The sequence below is a fragment of the Hyla sarda genome, chromosome 5, assembly GCF_029499605.1.
Source record: "Hyla sarda isolate aHylSar1 chromosome 5, aHylSar1.hap1, whole genome shotgun sequence".
NCBI lineage: Eukaryota > Metazoa > Chordata > Amphibia > Anura > Hylidae > Hyla > Hyla sarda.
The window spans coordinates 81,258,135-81,284,768 of record NC_079193.1 but is presented as its reverse complement, the minus strand read 5'-3'; the positions used below and the strand labels follow the sequence as shown (position 1 = coordinate 81,284,768).

The 26,634-nt window shown below is 42.2% G+C and overlaps 1 protein-coding gene across 3 annotated transcripts in view; it reads right to left on the bottom strand.

Moving 5' to 3' along the window:
• IGF2BP3 (insulin like growth factor 2 mRNA binding protein 3) overlaps nt 1–26,634 on the bottom strand; it is a 108,809-nt gene that overhangs the window by 21,303 nt on the left and 60,872 nt on the right. For all 3 annotated transcript variants that reach the window (XM_056519792.1, XM_056519793.1, XM_056519791.1), the window contains exons 4-9: nt 12,332–12,383; nt 12,183–12,246; nt 6,735–7,046; nt 5,883–6,017; nt 4,857–4,979; nt 4,624–4,759 (exon numbers count right to left, since the gene is read on the bottom strand). In XM_056519792.1, the coding sequence (XP_056375767.1) occupies nt 4,624–4,759; nt 4,857–4,979; nt 5,883–6,017; nt 6,735–7,046; nt 12,183–12,246; nt 12,332–12,383 (822 nt within the window). The remainder of the gene's footprint in view (nt 1–4,623; nt 4,760–4,856; nt 4,980–5,882; nt 6,018–6,734; nt 7,047–12,182; nt 12,247–12,331; nt 12,384–26,634) is intronic.

Here is a 26,634-nt window from a genome sequence, read left to right as displayed (position 1 = left end):
GGCCTCCAGCTATTGCAAAACTACAACTCCCAGCATGCCCTTTGGTAGTCTGTGCATGCTGGGAGTTGTAGTTATGCAACAGTTGGATGCACACTTTTTCATAGAAAAAAATGTGCCTCCAGCTGTTGCATAACTACAACTCCCAGCATGCACAGACTACCAAAGGGCATGCTGGGAGTTGTAGTTTTGCAACAGCTGGAGTTCCAACTACAACTCCCAGCATGCCCTTTGGCTGTGCATGCTGAGAGTTGTTGCTCACCTCCTGCTGTATCCTGCCGCCTGCACCACCGCCGCTCTTGAGGGGACCCCCGCCGAACCAGGGAAAGGTAGGAGACCCCCGCCGGTGCCGATCTCCGCCCAGCATTAGTGATTGAACGGTCGTTCCGACCGATCAATCACATGATCATGAGGCGGCACCCGTGCCACCTCTGGCACGTCCTGACAGGCAATAACCGGGGCAGACCTGGGGGTCCTTGTAAAGACCCCTGACTGCCCAGGTAACCAGCAGCACCCCGCGATCATTGCGGGGTTCTACAGGAGAGAGACAGAGGGAGCCCCCTCCCTCTGCCAATACTCCCTACAGCTCGGTCACTTCCGCCACGGCTGTAAGGGTAAAACTGCGGGGACCGAAGTTTTCTTCAGTCCCAGCAGTTCGGAAGGTCCCTGCCCGCCGGGGATGACACACAGCACCCCGCGATCGCGCTGCAGGGGTGACAGAGGGAGCTCCTTCCCTCTGTCATAACACTTACAGCCAGCGATCACTTCCGACCGCGGCTGGAAGGGTTAAACTGTAAGGGACCGCTCTGATTGGTCCTCGCTCGGTAGCAGTGACCCTCAGCTGTCTGTGACAGCGAGCGTCACCCGATTTTCACCGCTGTTTAGGAGCGGTGACAGTTAGAAACAGACGAGTATAGACGTCCAGGTGCCGGAACCGCCGCCAACCTGGACGTCTATACTAGTCCATGGTCGTTATCGGGTTAACATGCAGCTGTCTGACCCGTGGAGACTGACTCACCAGGACACACGTGACTATACATTTTATTCTCACGCTTGTAGGGTGTACCCCAGGCTTGATTATATTTTTGTCAGTCACTGTCTTCTCCCTCAGGTACTCTCCACCTCCATTGGTTCTATAGTGTTCTCCGACCATGCTGGGGTTTATTGTGACATATCACTACAGAGTGGTCCAAGGAGGGAATTTACGTGGAGACTTAATGAATCGCTCCTCACTGTTTCCCTTTGTTTGATCTGAGCAAGCGACCCCACTTCTCAGTGTCAGTGGAAGGTGCTGAAATGCATGCTCTGTGGCATTCAGATTAAACATGGTGCCGAGAGAGAGAGAGAAAGAGAGAGAAAGAGAGAGAGAGACTTAGCCAGGGCCCTCATATTGCCCTACATGTCCCCTCCATCAAGTCACCTAGGGGGGAGTTTGTACATCTCACCTCCCAGACATTAGATAGCTCCGGGACATACTATGCTGACCTATACGGGCTGCGCTCACCCTCAACAGGCTCGCTTGGGGATTCTTCAGGACTCTTATCCTATCTACAAAAGACTGTATTACCCACTCTGGTCTCAGGATATGGAACAACCCTTCACATTAGAATAATCGGTGGCTATTTCCTCCTTGCCCTCCGGTAAAGCCCCTGGCACAAACGGCTACACCTCTAAATTTTATAAACTCCTTAATACTGAACTGTTGTCCGTGCCTCCTCGCGGCCTTTAATGCTATCTCTGACACCTCTCCCCTCCTGCCAGCCTTTTGCCAAGCTTTCATTACGGTTATACCTAAGGAGGAGAAGGATCCTAACCTATGTCAAAGTTATCATCCAATATCCCTCATTAATGTGGATGCCAAGTTGTACGCTAAACTTTTGGCACTCAGATTGACCCCACTGCTGGAGACCCTAATTTACCCTGATCAGGTGGGTTTCGTCCCTGCTAGAGAAGCTCGGGATAATACCCTGAAGACTTTCTCTCTGATCAATCATGTTCAGGTGTCTCATATACCCTGTATATTGCTGACACTTGATGCGGAGAAGGCTTTCGACAGGGCGGCCTGGGTCTTCCTGCGGGGGGTTCTCTCACTTAGGTTTGGGCCCGATGTTGTTACAGCGTATCCTTGCACTGTATACTCAGCCCCAGGTGCAAGTTTGGATTATTGGGGCCCTGTCCTCCACCATAACTGCAATGGAACTTGACAGGGCTGTCCCCTCTCACCCCTTCTATATATGTTTTGGTTATGGAGCACCTGCTGCAGGCTATCTGACAATGTGAAGAGGTTAAAGGGTACAGATTCAGGGAGAACAGGTTCAATGTGCTGCATTCGCAGGCGATCTCCTGCTCTACATTACCGACCCCGACTTCAGTTTGATGGCCCTCCTCTCTCTTATATGTGAGTACAGTAGATATAGTAATTATAAGCTCAATCTCACTAAGAGTGTTGCCCTTGATGTCTCTCTGGGGGGGGTCTCCTCCCTTCGTAGGCAGTACTCATTTAAGTGGGCGACTTCCTCCTTCCGGTATTTGGGGATTGAGGTACCGAGCAACCTCGCACGGATATAGGACTTGAACTTTGGTCCTCAACTGTCCCCCTTTTTGACTGACTTGACTAAATGGGACAGACTAGACTTCTTGTGGATCGGGAGGGTGAATATTATTAAAATTAATCTCTTTATCTTTTCCAGACTGTATCTGTACTCCTCCCACAGACGTTTTCCCAGGCCCTTGCAAAATCATTCACTAAATATATGTGTGGGGTTCTTCGGGTCATCGTATGGCTCGTCATTCCCTGGTGCGTCCCAAGGCGGAGGGGGGGGGGGTGGTGGTTTAGCTCTCCCTGACCCATACCTTTATTACCTTTCAGCAGTGGCCACTCTGCTGGACTGGTTCCATCACTCTCGGTCAAAGCTGTGGGTGCGTTTGGAGATCCTGCTGTCCCTGCTCCCGTCGCTCCCTTTGATGACCGTGACGTACTGGACTGCCACACGTATAGCCTGTCTCCAGTTAATAGCACAGGTCGTGCTGCGGGTAGGTCATGGCTCTTTCGGCAAAGCTGGTCTCCTGCACCCCAACGATCCCTTGACACCAATGTGTGATAATTCTGACTTCTCCCCGGGTGGGTCGGCGGGCTCTTGTTTGGGTAGGTCTAAGGGCGCAGTATTTGTTTTCTCCCATGTTCTGGCTCTCCACTCTGACTCCCTGAAATAAGTGGCTGAGGTCTTACAGGGCAGTCCCCCTACCTCTGCACAATTATGGAAATATACCCAGCTCATGCACTTTTATAGTACTTTGAAAAAGAAGTTAGATCTTCATAGGGCTCCCCTCCATTTTGAGTCCTTGTGTATGGACGCAGGTCCCCCAGACCAACTAGTATCAGTGATTTATGCAATGTTACTTCGTAGTGCGCAGTCATCGCCGCCGCCAGCCCACCAGGCTGGGTGGTCTCGGGAGCTGGGCTGTACCTTGGACTCACAGGCCTGGACAAAGGTCTATGCTTTAGGTCATGGAGCCTCCGTCTCAGTGAAACTGCAGGAAAGAATTACAAAGTACTATCTTGGTGGTACCATGTGCCGTCTTTACTACACCATTACTTCCCGATGGTTACGGATGTGTGTGTTGGAGATGTGGCTCAGTTCCCGGGACTATGTCCCTTATCTGGCTTGATTGTCCTCTCCTCCCTTTTTGGTCGGGGGGTTTTAGACATTGTTACCAAAGTGACGCGAGTCGCCCTCCATTATTCTCCCCAGGTTGTTTTATTATCTATGCTCCCTGGCCAGGTAAAATCTCTACGTAAGGGTTTGGTTTGTCTACTGTTGGCAGTGGCATGTAGAGTAATCCAGAGGAAATGGAAGTCAGTGCACTACATGTGTTTCACCATGTAGTTCCGCCCTATACAATGTGCTAAGCTTTCGTGAGCATTGTACACTACTAAGATTCTCCGACCCTAGGCTGCTGCTCGGCCTCTTGCCTTCTCCATTCTCTACAGTTGCTGATTTATGTGTATCCTTGATTGTCATTGAGAGCACAGTACAGGGAAATAAGACGATCATTGCTTATTATGTGTACAATTGGCGGATTACATGTGTATGTTGAGTTTTATGATAAAAAAATTTTGAATTCGAAAAAAAAAAAATAAAGCAAAAATAAAAACAGATCAAGAGGAAGAACAAGGTCAACTATACTTTTATAAATGAATGACTATGGGGAGATTTATCAAAACCTGTGCAAAGGAAAAGTTGCCCAGTTGTCCATAGCAACCAATCAGATTCTTTCCTTCCTTTTGCAGAGGCCTTGTTAAAAATTTTTTTTTTAAAAGCACGCTGATTGGTTGCTATGGGCAACTTTTCCTCTGGACAGGTTTTGATAACTCTCCCCCTATGACCCTGGTAGTTCACCTAGACACTGACATAAGAGAACTCTTTTAAAAGGAATTTGCCAGAGAAGGGGTTAAAGAGCATTTCTGCAGCAAGATTAACGCTCTACCAAGTCCTAGAAAATCTGAAGCATCATTCCATTCAGGTTGGATCATTTCCGTTCCAGCCTCATGCAAAACTCTGTACAATGTTATAGGAATACATTTCCACCTCCCACCCACCCAGATCTTGCTGAACAATCACTTACATTCATAGCCGCAATATCATTTTCGTAGGACTCCCTAATTTTTTTCATTATTTCTTCCTCAGCTTTGGCACATGCCTCAATGCTGCCTTTTACCGTAATAGTTCGCTCAGGATTATACAATGTCAGGTCCTGAAGTCTAAGGCCACAAAAAGGAAAATAAGAAAATTCATTTTTAGGAGTTTCAAAACAATCACAGCATAAAAACTGGGCTTGTCCGGGCTTCATGAACTTACGGAGATATTGTGATTTTTGTATCTGTGTCTTGCTCAATTTTCTTAAGGTTTCTTCCCTCCTTACCAATGAGACGGCCAACAAAATTGTTATGTGCTAGTATTTTTAAGGGAATTTCTTCCGTGCTATTAAAAAAATAAATAAAAATAATCATCAAGATTGTCAGAAGTTAAAACAATCCAAATTTCAGCAAATTCATCAAATATTTTGAAGATATTTTTATATAAAGGGCAGTTCTTGTATTACCTACAATACAAGCAAATATTATTGTGTACAACTACCAGCATTTATGCCAACGTTGAGAAACATCTGTGCCTTCACATCCCCGGATTTTTAGTTTGTTTAAAGAGATTTATTTATTGCAGTTGTCATGTTTTTTTCACATTAAGAAAACTTTGATTCATCAAGAGAAGTGAAGGTAAAATTAGATAACCCTTAATTTCAGCTGTCAATGGGTAAGAGATTCAAAAACTACTGTATTTTTTGTTATATTAATCACACTTTTTTCTTATCACATTTTCAAAGGTCTCTTTTGCTGCTTTGAAAATATGAGAGTTCATTTTCGTGGCAACTTTGTTTTTTGTCGTGCCAAAATTGCTGGTTTTGGCACCAAAAAATATATCTGTTTTTGTAATCAAGGAAAATTCTGGCGGAAGCCTCTCATGTGATATTCCATGATTAGTAGTGCCCATACAAAAGATAACTGTATAAATAAAACAAGTCCAGGGGTAGTGACCATGAAAAAAAAAAATCTTTTTGACATTTCCATAGATACGCCCACTTTTTCAAAACTGGTGTGACTAGTGTAAACCATGTAAACTGACTATCTGACGGAAACTTTTTCAAACACAAAATTTTTGACGTGGAGAGTTTTGAATATGTAACCCAATTCCTCTATTGTAAACTCGAATAATAATTCTTCATATCTAGGTATTAACTTGTGCCTTTACGTATAAAATTAAGAAAAAGCTAAAACACATCATATGGGTCTGAGCCTTAAGTCCACAGAAAGAATATGCTTTCCTTACAACTTCGTATCCTGAGCTTCCTTCTGCATAATCTCCATTATTATTTTGCAAGCTGTTGAGCATCCTTCTGGAGTTGAGTGAATGGTAATGGGTTTCTCTGCTGCGCCGGCATTTTCTTTACGGTGAATATCAATCCTGCGAGGCAGAGATGGTAGTGTTTAGTAAATGCATTGTAAAACTATCTACTACACAAAAGCTTACTGGTCACTAGAGTAGCATAGAAAGACTAAGTAAGCAAATAAAAAAAATGTGGTCCCACTGGTGCACGACAGAGGAGCATACTGTTAGGGTATAAGCTTTCTTGCATGGTCCTTCTCCTTAAGGGCATAAGTTTTAGATCGCGGGGGTCCGACCGCTGGAACCCCCCCCCCCGGGAACGACTCCTGCACGAACCAGCAGCCGACACATCCCCCCCTACCCCCCCCCCCCCCCCCCTTCCATGTATCTCTATGGAGGAGCCGGAGATAACCGCTTTCCCATAGAGATACATGAAGTGGACGTGTCGGTGTGTGTGTATGGGGGATATATTTTCTTGCATGATATATCTACTTTAAAGCAATACTTGGACTAAACGCTCAACTAAAGAGCCATGCTGTTAGAACTAGTAGTGCACTGTATATACTATAGCAGTGTTTTCCAACCAGTGTGCCTCCAGCTGTTGCAAAACTACAACTCCCAGCATGCCCAGACAGCCGAAGGCTGCCTGGGCATGCTGGACGTTGTAGTTTTGCAACAGGTGGAGGCACGCTTGTTGGAAAACACTGTACTACAGGATATACAACTAAGAACCCCTATGATGGGAATTTACAAAACATGTGTCCACATTAATGGATAGTTAAAATAAAAACCTACTTGGATTGGGTCTGTTTAGTAATGTTCCTGATCGTAGCGCCTTCTTTTCCAATAATTGCCCCCACAAACTGGGTAGGAACCAGCATGCGCAGTGGGACCTCTGACTGAGGTTTAGGTCTTGCAGCAGCACCGGGTGACCCCTGTCTAGGCGGTCCCCTTTGTCCGAATCCCCGTCTCCCTTGGGGAGGGTGCTGTGGTGGCTGAGTCTGTAGCTGCTGAGTGGGAGCTTGTTGTGCGGCCATCTCATCAGGAATGTACGTCACTTTAAGGGAATAGTTTTCAAGCTGATAGCCGTTCAGTTTTTCAAGCCCCCTAGTTTTTGGGAGAGGAGAAGAAAAAAAAAATTACCAACAAGCACAAGATATTTAGAGATCTGGATCAGTGTTGAGAGAGAAAAAAAAATTAGCACAGTACATGCATGTTTAATTCGCTAAAAAAAAAAAACATCAGGTCAGCAGCAATCAAAATGTAACGCGTTTCATGTTATACCAGGTATACTCCGGTGGGGGGAAAAAAAAGTTTACAAATCAACAGGTGCCAGAAAGTTAAAAACAGATTTGTAAATTATTTTCATTTAAAAAAATAAAAAAATAAAGTCTTCAGCCTTCCAGTACTTATCAGCTGCTGTATGCACCAGGAGGTTGTGTAGTTATTTCCAGTCGGACAGAGGTGGCAGCAGAGAGCACTTTGGTCCGTGTCAGGAACTGTACAGAGCATGAGCAATATCCCATAGCAAACCTATCCTGCTTTGGACAGTTCCTGACAGGGACAGAGGTGGCAGCAGATAGCACCGTGGTCAGACTGGAAAAAAAAACTACCTGAACTTCCTGTGGAGAATACAGCAGCTGGTAAGTACTGGAAGGTTTAAGATTTGTAAATCTGTGCAACTTTCTGGCACCTGTTGATTTAATAACTTTATTCGCACCGGAGTACCCCTTTAATAATTCCTGTATGATTAAGGGTGTGCATCACCTGGAACGTGTTACAATTTGGTCGCTGCTGACCAGAAGTCTGATTTTAATTAATAAACCTGTACCTGCACATACCACACAGGACTTTTGTTCTCCCTGCCTTGCTGTGGGTACTGCTCCGTACTGTCCAGAGCACGATGGGAAGTGAGGAGTGAGCTGGACACACACTTTACTGGATCAGTGTTGTATGGTTTCAAAAAAAGCAGCCGGTTCTAAGAACCCACTGAACTAGCTCAAATGTTCACACAGGCACAGATTACTTTTTTAATGCAGGTAATGTCATGCCGTTTACTGGAATGTGTTCCACCCAAGAAGCATTGATTCTAGGTGAGGATACTGAAAAGGAACCCTGCAGAAATGGTGCCTTCCTGATACTTTTTTTTTTTTTTTTGTAAAATCAACTGGTGCCAGTAAGTTAAGATTTGTTAATTACTGCTATTAAAAAATGTTATTCCTTCCAATACATTTTATGGGCTGTATACTACAGAAGAAATGCTTTTCTTTTTGGATTTCTCTGATGTCATGACCACAGTGCTCTCTGCTGACCTCTGCTGTCCATTTTAGGAACTGTCCAGAGCAGCATATGTTTGCTATGGGGATTTTCTCCAGCTCTGGACAGTTCCAAAAATGGACAACAGAGGTCAGCAGAGAGCACTGTGGTCATGACATCAGAGAAATCCAAAAAGAAAAGCATTTCTTCTGTAGTATATAGCCCCTAAGAAGTACTAGAAGGATTAATATTTTTTTAATATAAGTAAGTTACAAATCTGTTTAACTTTCTGGCACCAGTTGATGAAAAAAAAAAAAAAAAAATAAATAAATAAACATTTCCACGGGAGTACCCCTTTAAAGTGGTGCAAAAGAAACCTGGCTCTATACAGAGCACAGCTTAAATAGGCACTCTCAATGAAAGGAAAAAGGTCACCCGTTCACCCCCACTATAACCCAATACACTGGGTTATAGTGCGGGTGAACAGGAGACCGATGCGGGGTCTCTGCTAGATTTAAATATTCATAAGCGCTGGTCACATGAGCTCTCGTGCCTACTGAGCGGTCACGTTATCGGCGCTTATGAATATTTAAATCTAGCCGGCGAGCCTGCCTCAAAGCGCAAGTCAGCGGTGGAAGAGCGGGATCTTCAGGAGATTGGGGCTCCGGACTGCAGGTAAGTGTAGCAGTCCGATCCTCCTGTTCACCCGCACTATAACCCAGTGTATCGGGTTATAGTGAGGGTGAACGGGTGACTGCTTTCCTTTAAAACTAATTTTTGCTATTGCACTCCTTGTGGTAAATTAAATAAATTCTGATTTACTTTTTTTTTTTTAAAACAAAGATTTGTAGGTTTTATTTGTGTTAAAAAAAAGCTGCCACTATGCGTCACCCTACTGGTCCAGAGCATAATTCCCCCCCTCCCCCCCCCCAATCACTTGCAGACTTTGGACTCCTGCTGGCCTGGCAGAAGTCCAAAATCAGGAAATGCAGTCTGGAGTGCCGAGGGGTGTGTATGCAGCTTTAGCCAATCATAGCTCATCTCACAAACTGAACTGCTCTGGGCTGTGTGGGTGTGAGAGGAAGTTCTCCCCTGTATGGCTTCAGATGATGTCACACCTGCTGGGGAATGCCCCTTCCCAGTCTGTGAATCTGACAGTAAGCAGAAAATACAGAGCAATATCAAGGTAGAAAACTAAAAAATAATAAAAATAAAGTCAGGGGGTGATTTATCATGATGGGGCAGTAAACTGAGAGGATTATAAAATGTAATAAGATCATGAGAGGCACTCTTTAAAAGTGACTCAGCTCATATTTATGACATGATCTGCAGACACCATCAGATAGATGACTGGATGACGTATCAAATATACTTTGGCTAATGTTAAAGTGTCATGGAGATGAAGAATTGCTAACAAAAATAAAAATAAAGTGTCATGGAAGCAGGGCCAAGTGCTGCAGCATCGCTTGCTTCCTGTGTCCCAATCCCTGTCCTGGTTAAATGATGTACAGGGCACCAAGTCTGGTCTCCAAATCCTGTGCGATACTGTGGCGAGTGAGCATCTTAGCCCTGCCTCCTTGACACATCAATCCAACACTAACAAAAGTATGTTAGATATGGTCATCCTGTCACAGTGTCTGCAGAACATATAAATACGAGCTGACCAATCCACTTTCATTTGTTTTATTAAAAGGAACAAGTACAAGCATACAAGAAGGGAGACAATAAAAAGCATTCCCACATGTTACATAGACAACAGTACAGGAGTATGCAACGTAAAGCAAAGAGCAGCAAAACTTAACCAGTAACTGAACTTGTACCGGCCGAATCATCAATAACTTAATAAGGAAATAGCATAAATACCACTAATACGTTGGGAAAACACAGAAGGAGAGATTATGGAGAGTGAGTCTAGCTGCCAGCTGCTGCTTATATGGAGCCTACTAAGGCTAGTGTAGTGTGTTTATTAAAGGGGTTATCCAGGAAAAAAAAATTTTTTTATTATTTATATATATATATATATATATATATATATATATATATATATATATATCTATATCTCTCTCTATCTTTCTCAACTGGCTTCAGAAAGTTAAACAGATTTGTAAATTACTTCTATTAAAAAATTTCAGTACTTATGAGCTTCTGAAGTTAAGGTTGTTCTTTTCTGTCTAAGTGCTCTCTGATAACACGTGTCTCAGGAACCGCCCGGTTTAGAAGCAAATCCCCATAGCACATACCTCTTCTAAACTGGGCGGTTCCCGAGACACGTGTCATCAGAGGAATAGGGAGAAAAATTGGGATGAGATCCGGCGCCGGATTACATCGGAGGAGGCGCCGGATCTCATCCCAATTTTTCTCCCTATTCCTACACGTTAGAACCGGACTTGCCAGTCACGGTTAGGGATGCAGAGGCAGCCACCTACCTAACGCCACCGTACGCTTGGATCTCGGACCAGGGATACCAACGGCTTCTTGCTATCTGAAGGCTTACAAAGGTGTTGTGCCCGCAGCACAAGTAACCACGGTAAGGTGCATCTAACTCGCACGTACCCGTTTTTACCTCAAACGGTATCGCATCAGGAGCGCGCCTCTCCTTTTTCCTTTTATTTTCACGTGTCATCAGAGAGCACTTAGACCGAAAAGAACAACCTTAACTTCAGAAGCCCATAAATACTGAAAGAATTAAGATTTTTTTAATATAAGTAATTTACAAATCTGTTTAACTTTCTGGAGCCAGTTGATATATAAAAAAAAAAGTTTTTTCCTGGATAACCCCTTTAAGTAGAATTAGAGTTCAATGTACTGCTACTGCAGCCAAATATCATCTGACATGACACCAAATAAACAGACTCGAAGATCTAATGGGGAAACGGGATCTACTACGATATACACCAGTGGTCTTCAACCTGCGGACCTCCAGATGTTGCAAAACTACAACTCCAGCATGCACGGACAGCCAACGGCTGTCCGTTCATGCTGTGAGTTATAGTTTTGCAACATCTGAAGGTCAGCAGGTTGAAGACCACTGATATATCCTTCTGGGACAAAATTACCCAATTGGTGTATAATATAAGGGCAAGCCCAAATAAGGTGCCAAAATTCCACCCTAGGTGCAGAACACCTATGGCAAGTATCCGAGGTAGAATGCTTCATTCTATGCAATCTAATAGGGGTAATATAACTGCAATAAAATCATATATAATTGGATCAGTTCTGACCGATTCCCTTTAATGCAGGTTGCAACATACACAATTTTTTTGTGTGCAAACTAGCATAATTCAGACTTCATTTGACTCAGCACCATGTTTAAAACAGAAATACAAAAAGGAGGTAAATGCCTGATGGTTCACCCCTTATTGCCCTCCAATTAATTTTGCACCCCATTTACATTTCTTTGCCCATCACCACGCTACTAGGAACGGCAGAGGATTATGATCAGCTCCGTATTTCTGTGCCCCTTTAAGACTCTAACGTTCTCACACTGATGACAGCCAACCAATAGGTGGCAGTATACTCAATGAAATAAGGAAAAATTTAATGAATGAATAGAAACTACAAACATTGTAGTGTCCCATTCACTATTGTAAATAAGTAATCTTTAGGGAGTTACCGGAGTGGGCTATTGTGCATAAAACAAACATTTAAAATCGCGTACAGGCGTAAGAGGCACACAAAACAACATTTACTGGCACCTTAGTTAAGTTTGGCAGGGTAGCACCACAAATAATAGTATAGTGAGGGGGGGGGGGGGGATATAATCTAGATCAGATTGTTCAACAGATTATCTGTAGTGGGTTGGCATAGGTATAAAACAAGAAAACAATGGCTGCCAGCGGATACAATAGGAATCATTTATTATGGTTCATAGTTCTGTTATGTCCATAGCCAGCTTTATACCTCTTCGTAGCTACAAACATATACATGCAGTCCTTGCAATAATTCAATCCATATATTAACAAAGACGTAAATCCAGGAATCACTTACTGTCTGGCGTGTTCCTTATTCGCATAGGTTACATTCACTACTGCAGTCTCAGTCTCAGTGTTCACTATGGATGTAAAAAGAGCATTTAGTGCATCCCGGATAAACCGTGGCCGTCAAGTAAACCTTTATTTTTTTTTTGTTCTTCCTACCTTGCTCACAGTTTTCCACTGTTCCATATTGTGCCAACAGACTATCCAGTACCTGAGAAGAAAATAGAAACCGTATTGAGTAGGTATATAGAGCCATAAACGCCTGCTATATTTATAACATTTCTTCCCTTCTTTGTCGACATGTTTGTTATATGTTAAGTGTTACTACAATAAATCTTGTTGCGCTTTGATGTCTGTGATGATGCCCAATACTAGTACGTGACTGATAGGAAAGTATAAAAGAATATGCATGGCGATATTTATATCTACCTAAAATCAGACAAAAATAGAATATGGAACAAAATCCAAACTACCGTATATACTCGAGTGAAAATGCCCCCCTCTGCTTATACTCGAGTTAACTCTCTGCCTGTCAATCCCTTCTCAGTGGTCTTCAACCTGCAGATGTTGCAAAACTACAACTCCCAGCATGCCCAGACAGCTGTCCGGCGGCCTTTGTCATCATCCAGCCCCCCCCCCCCCCCCCCCTCTTTAGCTTTCTACTCGCCTCCCCTTGGTGGGAAGGAAGGGTGAGCTGGTCCGGGCCATCTATGTTGCAGGGACCGTCTGGTGGGGAGGGTTAGTCGTTCCGGGCTGTCCATTTTCACAGGGGGGGAGGGGGGGGGGGCCTCTTCTCCACGCTCCGGGCCTTCCCTGGACTAGTGACGTTGCCTTGACGACGACGCACAGGGACGTTCATTCGCAGCCTGCGCATGAACGTCCCTGTGCGTCGTCGTGAGGTGAGTAGAAAACGTAAAGTAAAAAAGGCCCCAGTGGTCTTCATCCTGCGGACCTCTAGAGGTTTCAAAACTACAACTCCCAGCATGCCCGGACAGCCGATGGCTGTCCGGGCATGCCGGGAGTTGTAGTTTTGCAACATCTGGAGGTCCGCAGGTTGAAGACCACTGATGAAGGGATTGACAGGCGATGATGAGGGGGGGGGGGGGGAAATGAGGATGTATTTCCCACCCTAGGCTTATAGTCGAGTCAATAACTTTTCCTGGGTTTTTGGGGTGAAATTAGGGGCCTCGGCTTATATTCGAGTCGGCTTATACTTGAGTATATACGGTATTCATAAATGATGGTACTGCATGAAGAGAACTCTTCAATCTACACAATGCACAATCATATAACCATTCTTTATACAGAGGTCACTGTAAAGATCAAACACCATAAATACCAATCCACAAAACAACTGTCTCTTACAGATTATTGCATTTGTCTATCACAATATGCCGGTAGGAAAACATAAGGCAGACCTTAAACTAGCACTTAAAGTGATGCTTGACGCTTCAAAAAAGAATGTCGTAAGGTCTAAGAACCCACAGGGTGATCACCAGAAAGACATTTTTCACTATAGCAAGGAGGGTGAAGGGGGTGGAGTGTAAGGAGAGGTCACAAAAGAGAGACTAATTCTACATGCCCCATCTTTATCGAATAACCAGCAAATGCTCGATTTTACTACCATGTGCAGGGCTGCAGCTGCCTCCATCTATGAAACATGAGAGGACAGGCGCTCTGCAACAGGCCAACTTGTGTGCCGGATGAATAGGATATTAAAGCACAAAAAATGAACAAAGATCTATCCCTTGAAAGGCGGGGGGGGGGGGGGGGGGCATATAAAAAAAAAACTACAGTCAATGTAATATAATGCATACTCTGGGCGATAAATAGATTCTTACGCAACCACTGACCACACAGATCAGATACGAGAATGACTGATCCTTTATTTTAGGGCTAATAAGCGGCATCTGAATGGGTGTGACTAGTGTCTTTTGTACACACTTTGAGACTCTTTTAGGCCAGCTGAAAAGGGATACTTTGGGTAGCCTACACATCACACACAAAACCAGAAACAGCCAGCGGATAATTTAATAACCAAGCAAAGGTGAAAGAAAGCTGGAAAATGTACATAATGGAAAGCCCTACAAAGCCTGGAGAGGAGAGGCTGACCTTGCATTCTTTACGCATTATATGACCAGATCAGCCCGCAGCAAGGTGCCTAGCAGTAATCCGGAGTAAAGGTATGCAAGGGTTCACATGAAAGTCCACTATCTGCTGGACATTATAGAACCAAGTGTCATGACCTGGGAAAAAAACCTAAAAGGATAAAAGCCTTTAACCTTCAATGCCAAAATCGAAAAAGGTGTCCTTTTTAACTTCAGGTTCCACCCATGGACATCTTATCCCCTATCCAAAAAATAGGGGATAAGATGCCTGATCGCGGGGGTCCCGCCGCTGGGACCCCCCCGTGATCTTCGGGCAGCATCCCAGCGTTCTGAACATTTTTGTTCAGAGCGATGGGGTCGGGTGGTCGTGGTCATCATGCCATGCGCCCCTTGCATTCATGTGTATGGAAGGGGGCGTGATGACTATGGTTGCTCGTAACGCCATCTCCCATAGACATGAATGGAGGGGGCGTGACGACATGACAAATGTTCAGGACGCCGATGTGCCCCCATCCTTTGAATAGAGGATATGTTGTCCAGGGGCGGAGGAGTACTACTTTAAAGAGGTACTCCAGTAACAAAACTTATCCCATATCTGCAGGATAGGGAATAAGTGTCAGATTGCAGGGGGTCCGATCACTGGGACCCGCGCACTCTCACACACGGCGCCCCGGCTTTGTGCATTTATGCAGTGTGTCGACCATGGCCCGAAGCAGGGACTAAGTTAAATGTTTTGCAGCGAGTTCTCCAACTTCACAAGTTTGAAGGGCCATAAAAACAGCTACATTTACATTACTTTCTTTTCTAAGCCAGTTAGCTGAAGATCACCAGTAAATGCTATTTTCAAGCCCCTATGGCTAAGGAAGAAAACATTTCCATTATGTAATTTTAAGAAGTATAAACTAAGAATCTGTCAGCCGCGATTCACATTCCAAACTGCTGACACTGGTAAAACTGCTTTTAGGACAAGGTGGCACATGGTACCTTTCATATATCTGTCTATGTTTTCATAAAGAATATGACATTAATGTAAAAAAAATTTATGCAAGAGTCAAAGAGGTGTTCCCAAGCCCCTGAAGTGCTGGAACTCCTCCTCACTCCCCCTCCTATCCCTGACTGTTTGATTGACAGTTGGCTGGAAGCAGAGCCCTGTTTCCAAATTTTGCACATGCATACAATTTTTATGCACAGCACACTATGTGGCAGGCAAGAGGGGGGAGGGGGCATCCAGCTGCCGCACTTCAGGGGCTTGTGAACACCTTTCAGACTCTTTGTACCAGAGAAGAAAATAATGTTGTAGATATGAAAACTTCAGGGGTTTAAATCAATGCACTATATAACACACACACACACGTTCATTCTATATAAACTGCGTACAGTTCCTTTTTTGTCTATTATACATACAGTATGTGTTTGTATGCCTACTAGAGTGCCGCGGCTCTAGACCTAGACTTATGAGCACTTACTACAAATTAACCATCTTGTGCCAACAAAAAAGCTTTCGTTTCCATGTCAGCTGAAAAGATCAAGACCGGTGCGCAAACAGTAGTAGGGATATAAATAGCAGCTCAATCTGAGAATACTGGAAGCAATAACCGTATGCATGGCGGCTCCTGCCAATAAACAGATGATCAACACCCCCCCCCCCCTTCCCAATTCCCTTCAGCATAGAAGGGGTGTTGAATAAAACCTACACTACAATGCGTTTCTTCACTCACACACTGATCTGTCTAATCTCTCTGTGTACACTTTATATCTAACGTGTCCCCGTGAAGAAACTCACAACTGCTTATCGGACACACAGAGCTGGACTTTGGCTTAACACTTTCTGTCCAGGCTGAACAATAGTAAAATGGAAGAGGAGTTTCTGGAGCATTCCATCTGGCCATGTGTTGTGAGCGCACACACTCGGAAGTATTAGCAGCATCTGCAGGATTTCCACACCCTGAATTGTTTAACATGATCTCTTGTATAACACAGGAATGTAAGTTGCTGTGGCAGCCATTTTCGTTCCTTAATCTTCTGTATTTTGTGGTGGGGAAAAAAATAAAATAAAAAAAACACCCTAGCAGCTTTCCAAATTATGCCTGTCCTACATAGTAGTTACATTACTTTTAATTTACTTTATATTTAAATGTCCATTAATCTGTATTTACAAAACATCCAGATCATTACCTTTTTTAGACAATATATGTAGAAGAGCTAAAACTAGGGTTACAACATTTTTCACCTAGTCTGACCCCTATAACCTTTTTTATTTCTCCTTATATGGGGATGTATGAGGGCTCATTTTTTGCACCACGATCTGTAATTTTTATGTGACTTTTTGGTTGCTCTTTTTTATTAAATTCGGGAGTTGCAGTTAGTTACCAAGTACAACTCCCAGCATGTCCTGATACAGCCTGTGGCTCAGCAGCTGTCTTCAAGGGTAACTCTCTAAAACTAATTTTTGCTACTGCAGTCCTTACGGTAAATAAAAAATATATTTGGACCGAAGCCCAAACACAGGAAGTGCAGCCTGGAGTGCTGAGGGGGTGTGTCCATCCAACAGCATATGGCAGTTAAGTGTGAGAGGAGCTATGATTGGATGAGGCTGGACACACCCCCCTCAGCACTCCAGGCTGCACTTCCTGTGTTTTGGCTTCGGTCCAAAGTCTGTGTATAAGATGGGGGAAAATGTGCTCTTGAGCTTTTTTAAGCACAAATAAGACCTAGAAAACTTCATTTTTTTTAAAACAAAGTATATTAGAAATATTTGTTATTTACCATAAGGAGTGCAGTAGCAAAAATTTGTTTTAATGAGAGTGCCCATTTAAACGAAAACTACAACTCCCAGCATGTTGGACTATATAGTATAGGTCAGCGTTTCCCAACCAGGGGTGCCTCCAGCTGTTGCAAAACTACAAACTCTGACAGCCTGGAGGCGCTCTGGTTGGGAAACACTGGTATAGTATATGGTGCAATATTCCAGGAGTTGGAGGATTGGTTGAATAAATACCGTCCATTGCATTTCTGGTAATTTTAACAGAAAAATACCAGCAGGGTCGCCAAAATGCCAGCTGTATTGGTAAAATACTGGCCAGGTGGCAACCCTAGCTAAGACACAAGTCCTATATAATACAGACCCCATACAATTACTAAAACCCAGATTTATTTCTTCACCTACGGTACATAGAACTTGCAAAATACAGAGACCTCCTTAAAGGGGTACACCGGTGGAAAACAATTTTTTAAACAAATGGTGCCAGAAAGTTTAACACATTTGTAAATTACTTTTATTTTATAAATCTTAATCCTTCTAGCACTAATCAGCTGCTGTGTGCTCCACAGGAAGTGGAGTTGTTATCAGTCTGACCACAGTGCTCTCTGCTGCCACCTCTGTCCATGTCAAGAACTTTCCTACGTTGGAGCAAATCCCCTAAGCAAACCTCTCCTGCTATGTACAGTTCCTGACATAGACAGAGGTGTCAGAGAGAGCACTGTGGTCAGACTCAAAAGAACAACTCAATCCTTCCAGCTGCTGTATGCTTCAGAGGAAGTTAAGTTTTGTTTTTTTTAATAGAAGTAATTTACAAATCTGTTTTAATTGTCTGGCACAAGTTGATTTAAAAACAAAACAAAAAAAAAATTTCCACCAGAGTACCACTTTAAGCTCCATGTATCCCTATTTAAAGGAGTACTCTGGTGCAGAGTATTCCTGCTCAGTCCTGTCTGCAAAATTAAAAAAATAAAAAAACCATCCCTCACTACAGCTGATCGGTCCTCCGGTCCATCCTCTTCATACTTCCGTGTGAACGAAGCGTCACATAGCGCTCAGCCTATCACCGGCCGCCGCGATGTTCTGCCTCGGCTCATAATAGGCTGAGCGCCATGTGACGCTTCATTCACACGGAAGTATGAAGAAGATGGACCGGAGGACTGATCAGCTGTAGTAGCACTCCATGGGAACTGAGGAAGGTGAGTGATTGATTATTTTCATTTTTTTGCAGCCCGGGCAGGACAGAGCAGGAGTAGTCTGCACCAGAGTACTCCTTTAAAGGGGTACTCCGGTGAAAACCTTTTTTCTTTTAAAATCAACTGGTGGCAGAAAGTTAAACATATTTGTAAATTACTTCTATTAAAAAATCTTAATCCTTCCTGTACTTATTAGCTGCTGAATGCTACAGAGGAAATTCCTTTATTTTTGGAACACTGATGACATCACGAGCACAGTGCTCTCTGCTGACATCTCTTAGCATACATATGCTATGCATGGTTGCTAAGGGCAGCATGGTGGCTCAGTGGTTAGCGCTGCTGCCTTGCAGTGCTGGGGACTTGGGTTCAAATCCCACTAAGGACAACAATAAATAAAGCGTTATTATTATTATAATAACATCAGCAGAGAGAACTGTGCTCGTGAGGTCATCAGAGAGCATTCCAAAAAGAAAAGAATTTCCTCTGTAGTATTCAACAGCTAATAAGTACAGGAAGGATTAAGATTTTTTAATAGAAGTAATTTACAAATATGTTTAACTTTCTGCCATGAGTTGATTTAAAAGGAAAAAAAAGTTTTCCACCGGAGTACCCCTTTAAGTCACAAACACTGAAAACAAATGTATGCCTTAAAGCAAACAAACATGCATCTTACATAAAATTCCCAAATAATTTGGAAGGTGTATTACAACAACCAGCCGATAAGCAATGCCAGAAAAAAACTGACATGAGCAAATAGTTCATTGTGTAGCAAAATAAATCGGTTTCTGTGCCAAGCTCTAGTGCATGAAGCATTGGGTGTAATCTCAGCAGCACAATTCTTTTTTATTCCCACTATTTGTGAAGTAGTTATTTCATTTTTTTCAACACATACAATTTCCATTATCTTCTAAAAAGGTAAAAAAAAAAAAAGACTATCTGACCGCCAAGTACTATAAAGAGCTGTATATTCAGGTCTTAGTAAAAGTGGGATTTACTGATCTAAGATTCAGTGCATTCCTAACATGACAGAGCATGCTGTCCTAGCACGTGGCACAAGTTGCCAAGGCCACAAAACACTAGTTGTGCATGTTAAAGGGGTACTCCACTGGAAAACGTCTATTTTAAATCAACTGGTGCCAGAAAGTTAAAACAGATTTGCAAATTACTTCTATTAAAAAATCTTAATCTTTCCAGTACTTATCAGCTGCTGTATGTTCCAGAGGAAGTTCTTTTCTTTTTGAATTTCTGTCTGTCAGACCACAGTGCTCTCTGCTGACACCTCTGTCCATTTTAGGAACTGTCCAGAGTAAGAGCCAAATCCCCACAGCAAATCTTTCCTGCTCCAGACAGTTCCAAAAACCAACAGAGGTGTCAGCCGAGAGCACTGTGGTCAGGCAGAAAGGAAATTCAAAAAGAAAAGAACTTCCTCTGTAGTATACAGCAGCTGATAAGTACTGGAAGGATTAAGATTTTTAAATAGAAGTAATTTACAAATCCGTTTAACTTTCTGGTACCATGTGATTTAAAAAAAATGTTTTCCAAGGGAATACCCCTTTAAAGACTATTTTGACAACTGGTTAATACGTATCGTCACCCCATAATGCAGCGTTCCCCAAACAATGTGCCTCCAGTTGTAGCAAAACTACAACTCCTAGCATCCTGGGAAAGCCAAAGCCTGCCCGGGCATGTTGGAAGTTGGAGTTTTGCAAAATCTGGAGGCACACTGGTTGGAAAACATTGACCTAACGCCACAAAACGCATAAGAAGAAAAAATAAACTAAAAAACAAAACAAATAGTTCGGATTCTTTAGTACTGTGTCATAAGCAAGAACATTTTGATCTTTGTGTGTTCCAAATGAGTAAACAGGCAAGACGTGAAATATTTGTGTAATAGCTCTGTGCAGATTCCCAAAAAAATATTGTAGTGTTTCATCCCGCATTATGGATGGGTTAAAAACCGGAACTGAAAAGGTTAAGGGGACACTTGCAGTTTAGAAAGTAGACCAGTGTTTCCCAACCAGCATGCCTCCAGCTGTTGCAAAATTACAACTCCCAGCATGCCCAGACAGCAGAAGGCTATTACCCAGCTATCCTAGACTCCTGAATGGTCTATCAGACTGAACCCTGATTTTGTAGTGCAGTGTTTCCCAACCATCATGCCTCCAGCTGTTGCAAAACTACAACTCCCAGCATGCCCGGACAGCCGAAGGCTATTACCCAGCTCTCCTAGACTCCTGAATGGCCTTTCAGACTGAACCCTGATTTTGTAGTGCAGTGTTTCCCAACCAGCATGCCTCCAGCTGTTGCAAAAACTACAACTCCCAGCATGCCCAGACAGCCGAAGGCTATTACCCAGCTCTCCTAGACTCCTGAATGGTCTATCAGACTGACCCCTGATTTTGTAGTGCAGTGTTTCCCAACCAACATGCCTCCAGCTGTTGCAAAACTACAACTCCCAGCATGCCCGGACAGCCTTCGGCTGTCCGGGCATGCTGGGAGTTGTAGTTTTGCAACAGCTGGAGGCACCCTGGTTGGGAAAGACTGAAGTAGACTAAATGAATCATTTAGGTGACCACACACACAAATCTTCAGCTGTTCCCCAGCAATCTCTCATTATCCAGTTCTCTCATGTAATCTGAAGGGAACTGAGCCAAGTTGGTAAGGCTGCAATTCAGAAGGGGCAACTGAAAAGAAAAGTTTATTTGTTTTCCGTCTCACTAAATCTAAAGCGGGGGAAAGTCACTTGTTGTGTGCTGAGCTGCAGCATTTGTGAACGCTCAAGCCTACATTGCTTGTTGTGGCACAGATGTCGTACTGAACTAGCGTTTCATTCATAAAACAAGAATGTGTGGGGAGCTTACTAAAAGTCAAAGAAGTCCAAGAAGGAAGAAGAGGAGAAAAGAAAAATAGCAGAAAAAAAAAAAAAAAAAAAATGGCACCATTCATACAGCATAACAGCTCTTAACCCTTTACACCAGTGTCTGCCAAACGTTGATGGTGTAACATCATCTATGAACAAACCTGCTGTATGACAAATGTTTTCAGATAGTAATGTAAACTATATCTCGAATTAGTGAAATATAAACAAAAAAAAATTAAAAAAAAATAATTTTAGCTCACAACAAATTCTCTATTTTTCACCAAAAATATATAACCCTACATATATATAGTAGGTAAAAGGTACGTGATTAGACCTCTAACACCAAAAGCAAAAAACGTACCACAAAATCAAGAAGATAATTAACTTTTAAACATTTTTTTTTATTAATGCAACATGATAAAAATAAAAACAAAAAAAGGAAAGAAGTAGAAACAATGTATAGGCACCAGTAAACATACAAAAGTATAGGAATATGGTAGGACCCAAGTACATGAAAGTAACCATATGCAGATACAGTAAAAGAAGAATAACAGGTAAGGTACATAAGTTATACTTCCCAAATATACAAATACCACATTAAGGGTGCCAGACTATACCTACACCTAACCCCATCGATCGTTTCACTGTTATGCCGCTTCTTCAGGGGGGGTGACGCCCCCCGGAAGAAGCGGCATAACAGCGAAACGATCGTTGGAATTAGGTGTAGGTATAGTCTGGCACTAGAGATGAGCGAACTTACAGTAAATTCGATTCGTCACTAACTTCTCGGCTCGGCAGTTGATGACTTTTCCTGCATAAATTAGTTCAGCTTTCCGGTGCTCCGGTGGGCTGGAAAAGGTGGATACAGTCCTAGGAGAGGCTCTTTCCTAGGACTGTATCCACCTTTTCCAGCCCACGGGAGCACCTGAAGGCTGAACTAATTTTACGCAGGATAAGTCATCAACTGCCGAGCCGAGAAGTTAGTGACGAATCGAATTTACTGTAAGTTCGCTCATCTCTATCTGGCACCCTTAATGTGGTATTTGTATTTTTGGGAGGTATAATTTATGTACCTTACCTGTTATTCTTGTTTTACTGTATCTGCATATGGTTACTTTCATGTACTTGGTTCCTACCATATTCCTATACTTTTGTATGTTTACTGGTGCCTATACATTGTTTCAAATTCCCTATTTTTCTAAAGCTTTTGCTAGATCCTAATAAATGCACAGTGATCACTTACATTATAACATATTATAACATTATAAAACAATCTGAAAGATGTAGTATTCACAAACTATTAAGGATACAGTCAGACAAGGGACCGGTAATGGGATTTTTATTCATTTATTTATTTATTTATTTTTTGGCAGAATTGAAGCAAATTTGCATCATTTTTGGTCACCAAAGCACCATGACCACATTGTCTGAAAATACATTAAAGGGGTACTCTGGTGGAAAGTTTTTTTTTTTTCTTTTTAATGAACTGGTGCCAGAAAGTTAAACAGATTTGTAAATTACTTCCATTTAAAAATCTTAATCCTTCCAGTACTTATCACCTGCTGTATACTCCAGAGAAAGTTATTTTCTATAATTTCTTTACTGTCTGACCACAGGGCTCTCTGCTGACACCCCTGTGTCAGGAAATGTCCAGAGCAGGAGAAAATCCCCATAGCAAACCTCTCCTGGTTTGGACAGTTCCTGACACTGACAGAGGTGTCAGCAGAGAGCACTGTGGTCAGTCAGAAAAGAAATTCAGAAAGAAAAGACTTTTCCTGTGGAGCATACAGCATCTGATAAATACTGGAAGGATTAAGATTTTTAACTAGAAGTAGTAATTTACAAATCTGTTTAACTTTCTGGCACCAGTTGAATAAAAAAAATATAATAATTTTCTCCACTGGAGTACCCCTTTAAGTCTTAGGGTATGTTCACACAATGGAATTCCGCAGCACTGATATCCCATGAGTCCCATTGATATCAACAGGATTCTGCTGCGTTGTGAACATGGCAAAATTTTCGCAGCAGATGTTTCTGCCGCGAAAATCCAGATTCCAGGGTCCGCAGAAAGATTAGACGTCTATTCTTTCTCCACATAGAAATGCATTACAGTCTATGAGACTGTACATTTCCGGGCAGTCATAGCGCCAGAATGTTCTGCTTAGCTGTCCGGCTTTCAACTTTCGCGTGAATATAGCCTTAGAATTTCACGAAATACTCCAGCACAAAAAAAAAAAAAAAACACACACACACACACAACCCATTGGAGTCCACCCATGGAAAGCACTAAAAACATTGCTTTTGGTATGTAAATTAGTAAGCTGAACAACTTTGTTGTGTAAAAGCTTGCCTAAGGGTATGTTCACACGTGCGTTTTTTTGTTGCATATTTTTTGCATTAGTTTTTGCTACACATTCCCACTTCTCAATGACCGCAAAATCCACACATGTGAAAGTATCCTAAGGGTATGCTCGTACATTCTGATCTTCTGCGAGTTTCCCACTGTAGATTTAAGCCGTGGTAGGTTTTCAGTGGCAGATATTCCAAAGAGAAAATCCACAGCAGCCCCCACTGAGGTCAATGCAATCCGATTTTTCACTACGGAAATTGTGCCATAGTTTAAACCCGCAGCGGGAAACTCACCAAAGATCCGCAGATGTGAAGGAACCCCAAGTCTGCAGTAACACTGCAATATTTTTAGGCAAAATTAGAAGTGGATCCAAAAAATGGAAGTAAAATGTTCTGCAGGTTTCACACCTGGTTTTGTCTTAATATAAAAATACCAATACTAAATAATGACCAAAATACAGCAGTGTAAAAGTTGCCATAGCCCCGTTTCACATAAGCATACTGATAAAAGTCTATAATACAGATCCACAATACGGATGTATTAGAGAGGAGATTGCATCAGTATATAGTCTGTATTGCATCAGTATTACTGGTGGGCTGTCTTCTAGACATCAAACTGAACTGCAAAAACAGATGCAATATCTATACAATTCCTTATTCCTTACTGATGCATTTGTTTGTTAAGCAAGCTCCTACAGAGGGGAAAATGCCCCAAATGATGTGCATTTTGCTGCACATAAATGTTATTCACCTATTCTGCACCAAAATCCACAACAATCCAAATTCATTGTGGCTATTGACTAACTTATGAAAATAAATAGCCTAAATTTATCAAACTGTCAGCGTCAAAAACTGATCTGATTTGTCCACAGCAACCAACCAGAGCTCAGCTTTTATTTTTACCAGAGATCATTAAGCTATGAAAGTTAACATGGCATAAATATTACTATATCAAGGTGAGCGATTATTGAACTCTATTTGATTGGTTTCCCCAAAAAAAGTACATTTAATTAACGTTCTATGATTTGGCGACCACAGTCTAAGGCCCCTTTCACACTATACATTCATCCATTTTTAAAGATCCGTGATATATTCAGTTATGAAAACCCTGAAAATCGGCCGTTAAATGGTAGTAACAAAAATCCCATTATATAGTCCATCGGATTTTTACATTTTCCTTTTTAACCAGTCATAGCCCGATATTAATAATGGACGTTATTTTGTGACGGGAGAAAGAACAGAAGAAATAGTGCATGCGCTATGTATGAAAGCCGAGCAGTGATTGGTTGTTATAAGCCAAACCAGACTGTTTTGGTTTCAGGCACTTTGATATAACTAGGCCAGTGAGTAAAATCCACAAATAAATCTACAGCTTTCTGTGCAAATTCCATGCAAATTATTTTCTGCAGCATGTGGGCGAGATTTGTTAAAAATCACACTCTTTTTACGGATTTTCCACATTGAAATCTGCAGCGTATTCACTACTTGTAGTTGTAGGCATCTACTCCTGTGTTTGGCTCCTTGGACATCAAAGCTTCTTTAACCACCCCTGCCCCACACTTGTTCACACGGTCGTCTTTCCTGGGTTTTTTTTTTTATCCCCATTTCGGTTCCGTTTTTGCAGGCTGTAAATGGATTAAAAACGGTTTGTAAAAAAAATCCCATTTATATGAATGAGATATTTTTTTTAATCAGTTTATATCCGTTTGTAGCTGTCTGCACTCACTTCTGTTTTTTTAACGGCAGAAAAAAAAGGCTCATGCTGTATTTTTTTCTTCTGTCAAAAAAATCAGAAGAAAAGACAGATACAGTAAATTTAACATTGAAGTCTATGGAAAACGGATGAGCATTTAAGGTCATCCGTTTGCATCAGTTTTTTTGATCCATTTTTGAGCATGCTCAGAACAAAAAAAAAATGTATTTTTGGTTTATTAACTGAACAATAACAGACCACATCCGTTTGCATCAGTTATTGTCCGTTTTTTTTTTTGTTTTTTTGTTTTTGACGGGGACGGGTCGTGTGAACGCAGCACTATATGTGAGGTTCCATTATACCATTAGGTACTTATCTATATATAAATATTTGTAGAAAATTAATACACGTTTCTACAAATGAATGAAGTAATCCAAACAATCACGGTAACAATGCTGCACACTTTTTTGGTACCGGATTATTGTCACTTTATTGCACAAATGAATTGAAGACTAAAAGTTAAACAAATTAACAAGAACTAGGACAGAACACAAGAAACCAGAAAGGATGAATAGCCTCATTCTTACAAACCAGAATGACCAAATGCTCTCGGGAATACATAATATCAGTACATTCATTGAAGTCAGCCTGTCTGACTATATTATACTACAACTAATATTGTATTATGGAGCATATTGCATTATTTGTAATGGAGTACGGCAGCATTATACACATGTATTCCACCAGTTCACAAGCAAAGCACTGGAGAAATGCAAACATACGATCTTAAGGTTTTTGCTTTGTCTGTAAATTGGAAAAAAAAATGTAAAAAGTAACTTTGCCCTCATATGTCCACTTCATTTTCTCCCTCAAGGTTTCCTCATTCTGAAGAAAGTAGTAAGCACATGTAGGAAGCATGCTGTGACCAGTGCTCTGCTCTTGCATGCTTGCTGGTAACTAGCGACATTTCACAACAGAGGTGACTCATTCCCATAGGTAAGTCTTTGTTACAGTCAGCAGAGGTTACTTATGTAATTCAGACTTCTGGTGTCAGATCTGTCACATGTTACCAATATGGATGACTATACAACCAAGTCAACGTAACTTTAAAGGAGTATTCCAGGAATTTTTATTTGACTATGCTACAGGGGCTGTAAAGTTAGTTTAGTTAATAATATAGTGTCTGTACCTGTGTGACGGTTTTCTCACAATTTTTATGACTGTTGTCTCAGATTTTTCCCAGGTTGCAATGCGGCCGAGACATGACTCACTAGTCAGCTGATGACAGGGAGCCTGTCTGCTTCAACGGGTGAAGGGATCGCTTGGTGGGAGAGAGATCAATCTGCAACTAATGCCACAGCTGTAGGCACCATCACTGAAAACCACATGTCTTTTGAATGGATGCAGCTCATTTATGTTTTAATGGGTGGGGTGGCTGATGTGTGGGAGGGAGGACAATGGAATTATGGGATTTGTAGTAAAAAAAAAAAGAAAAACA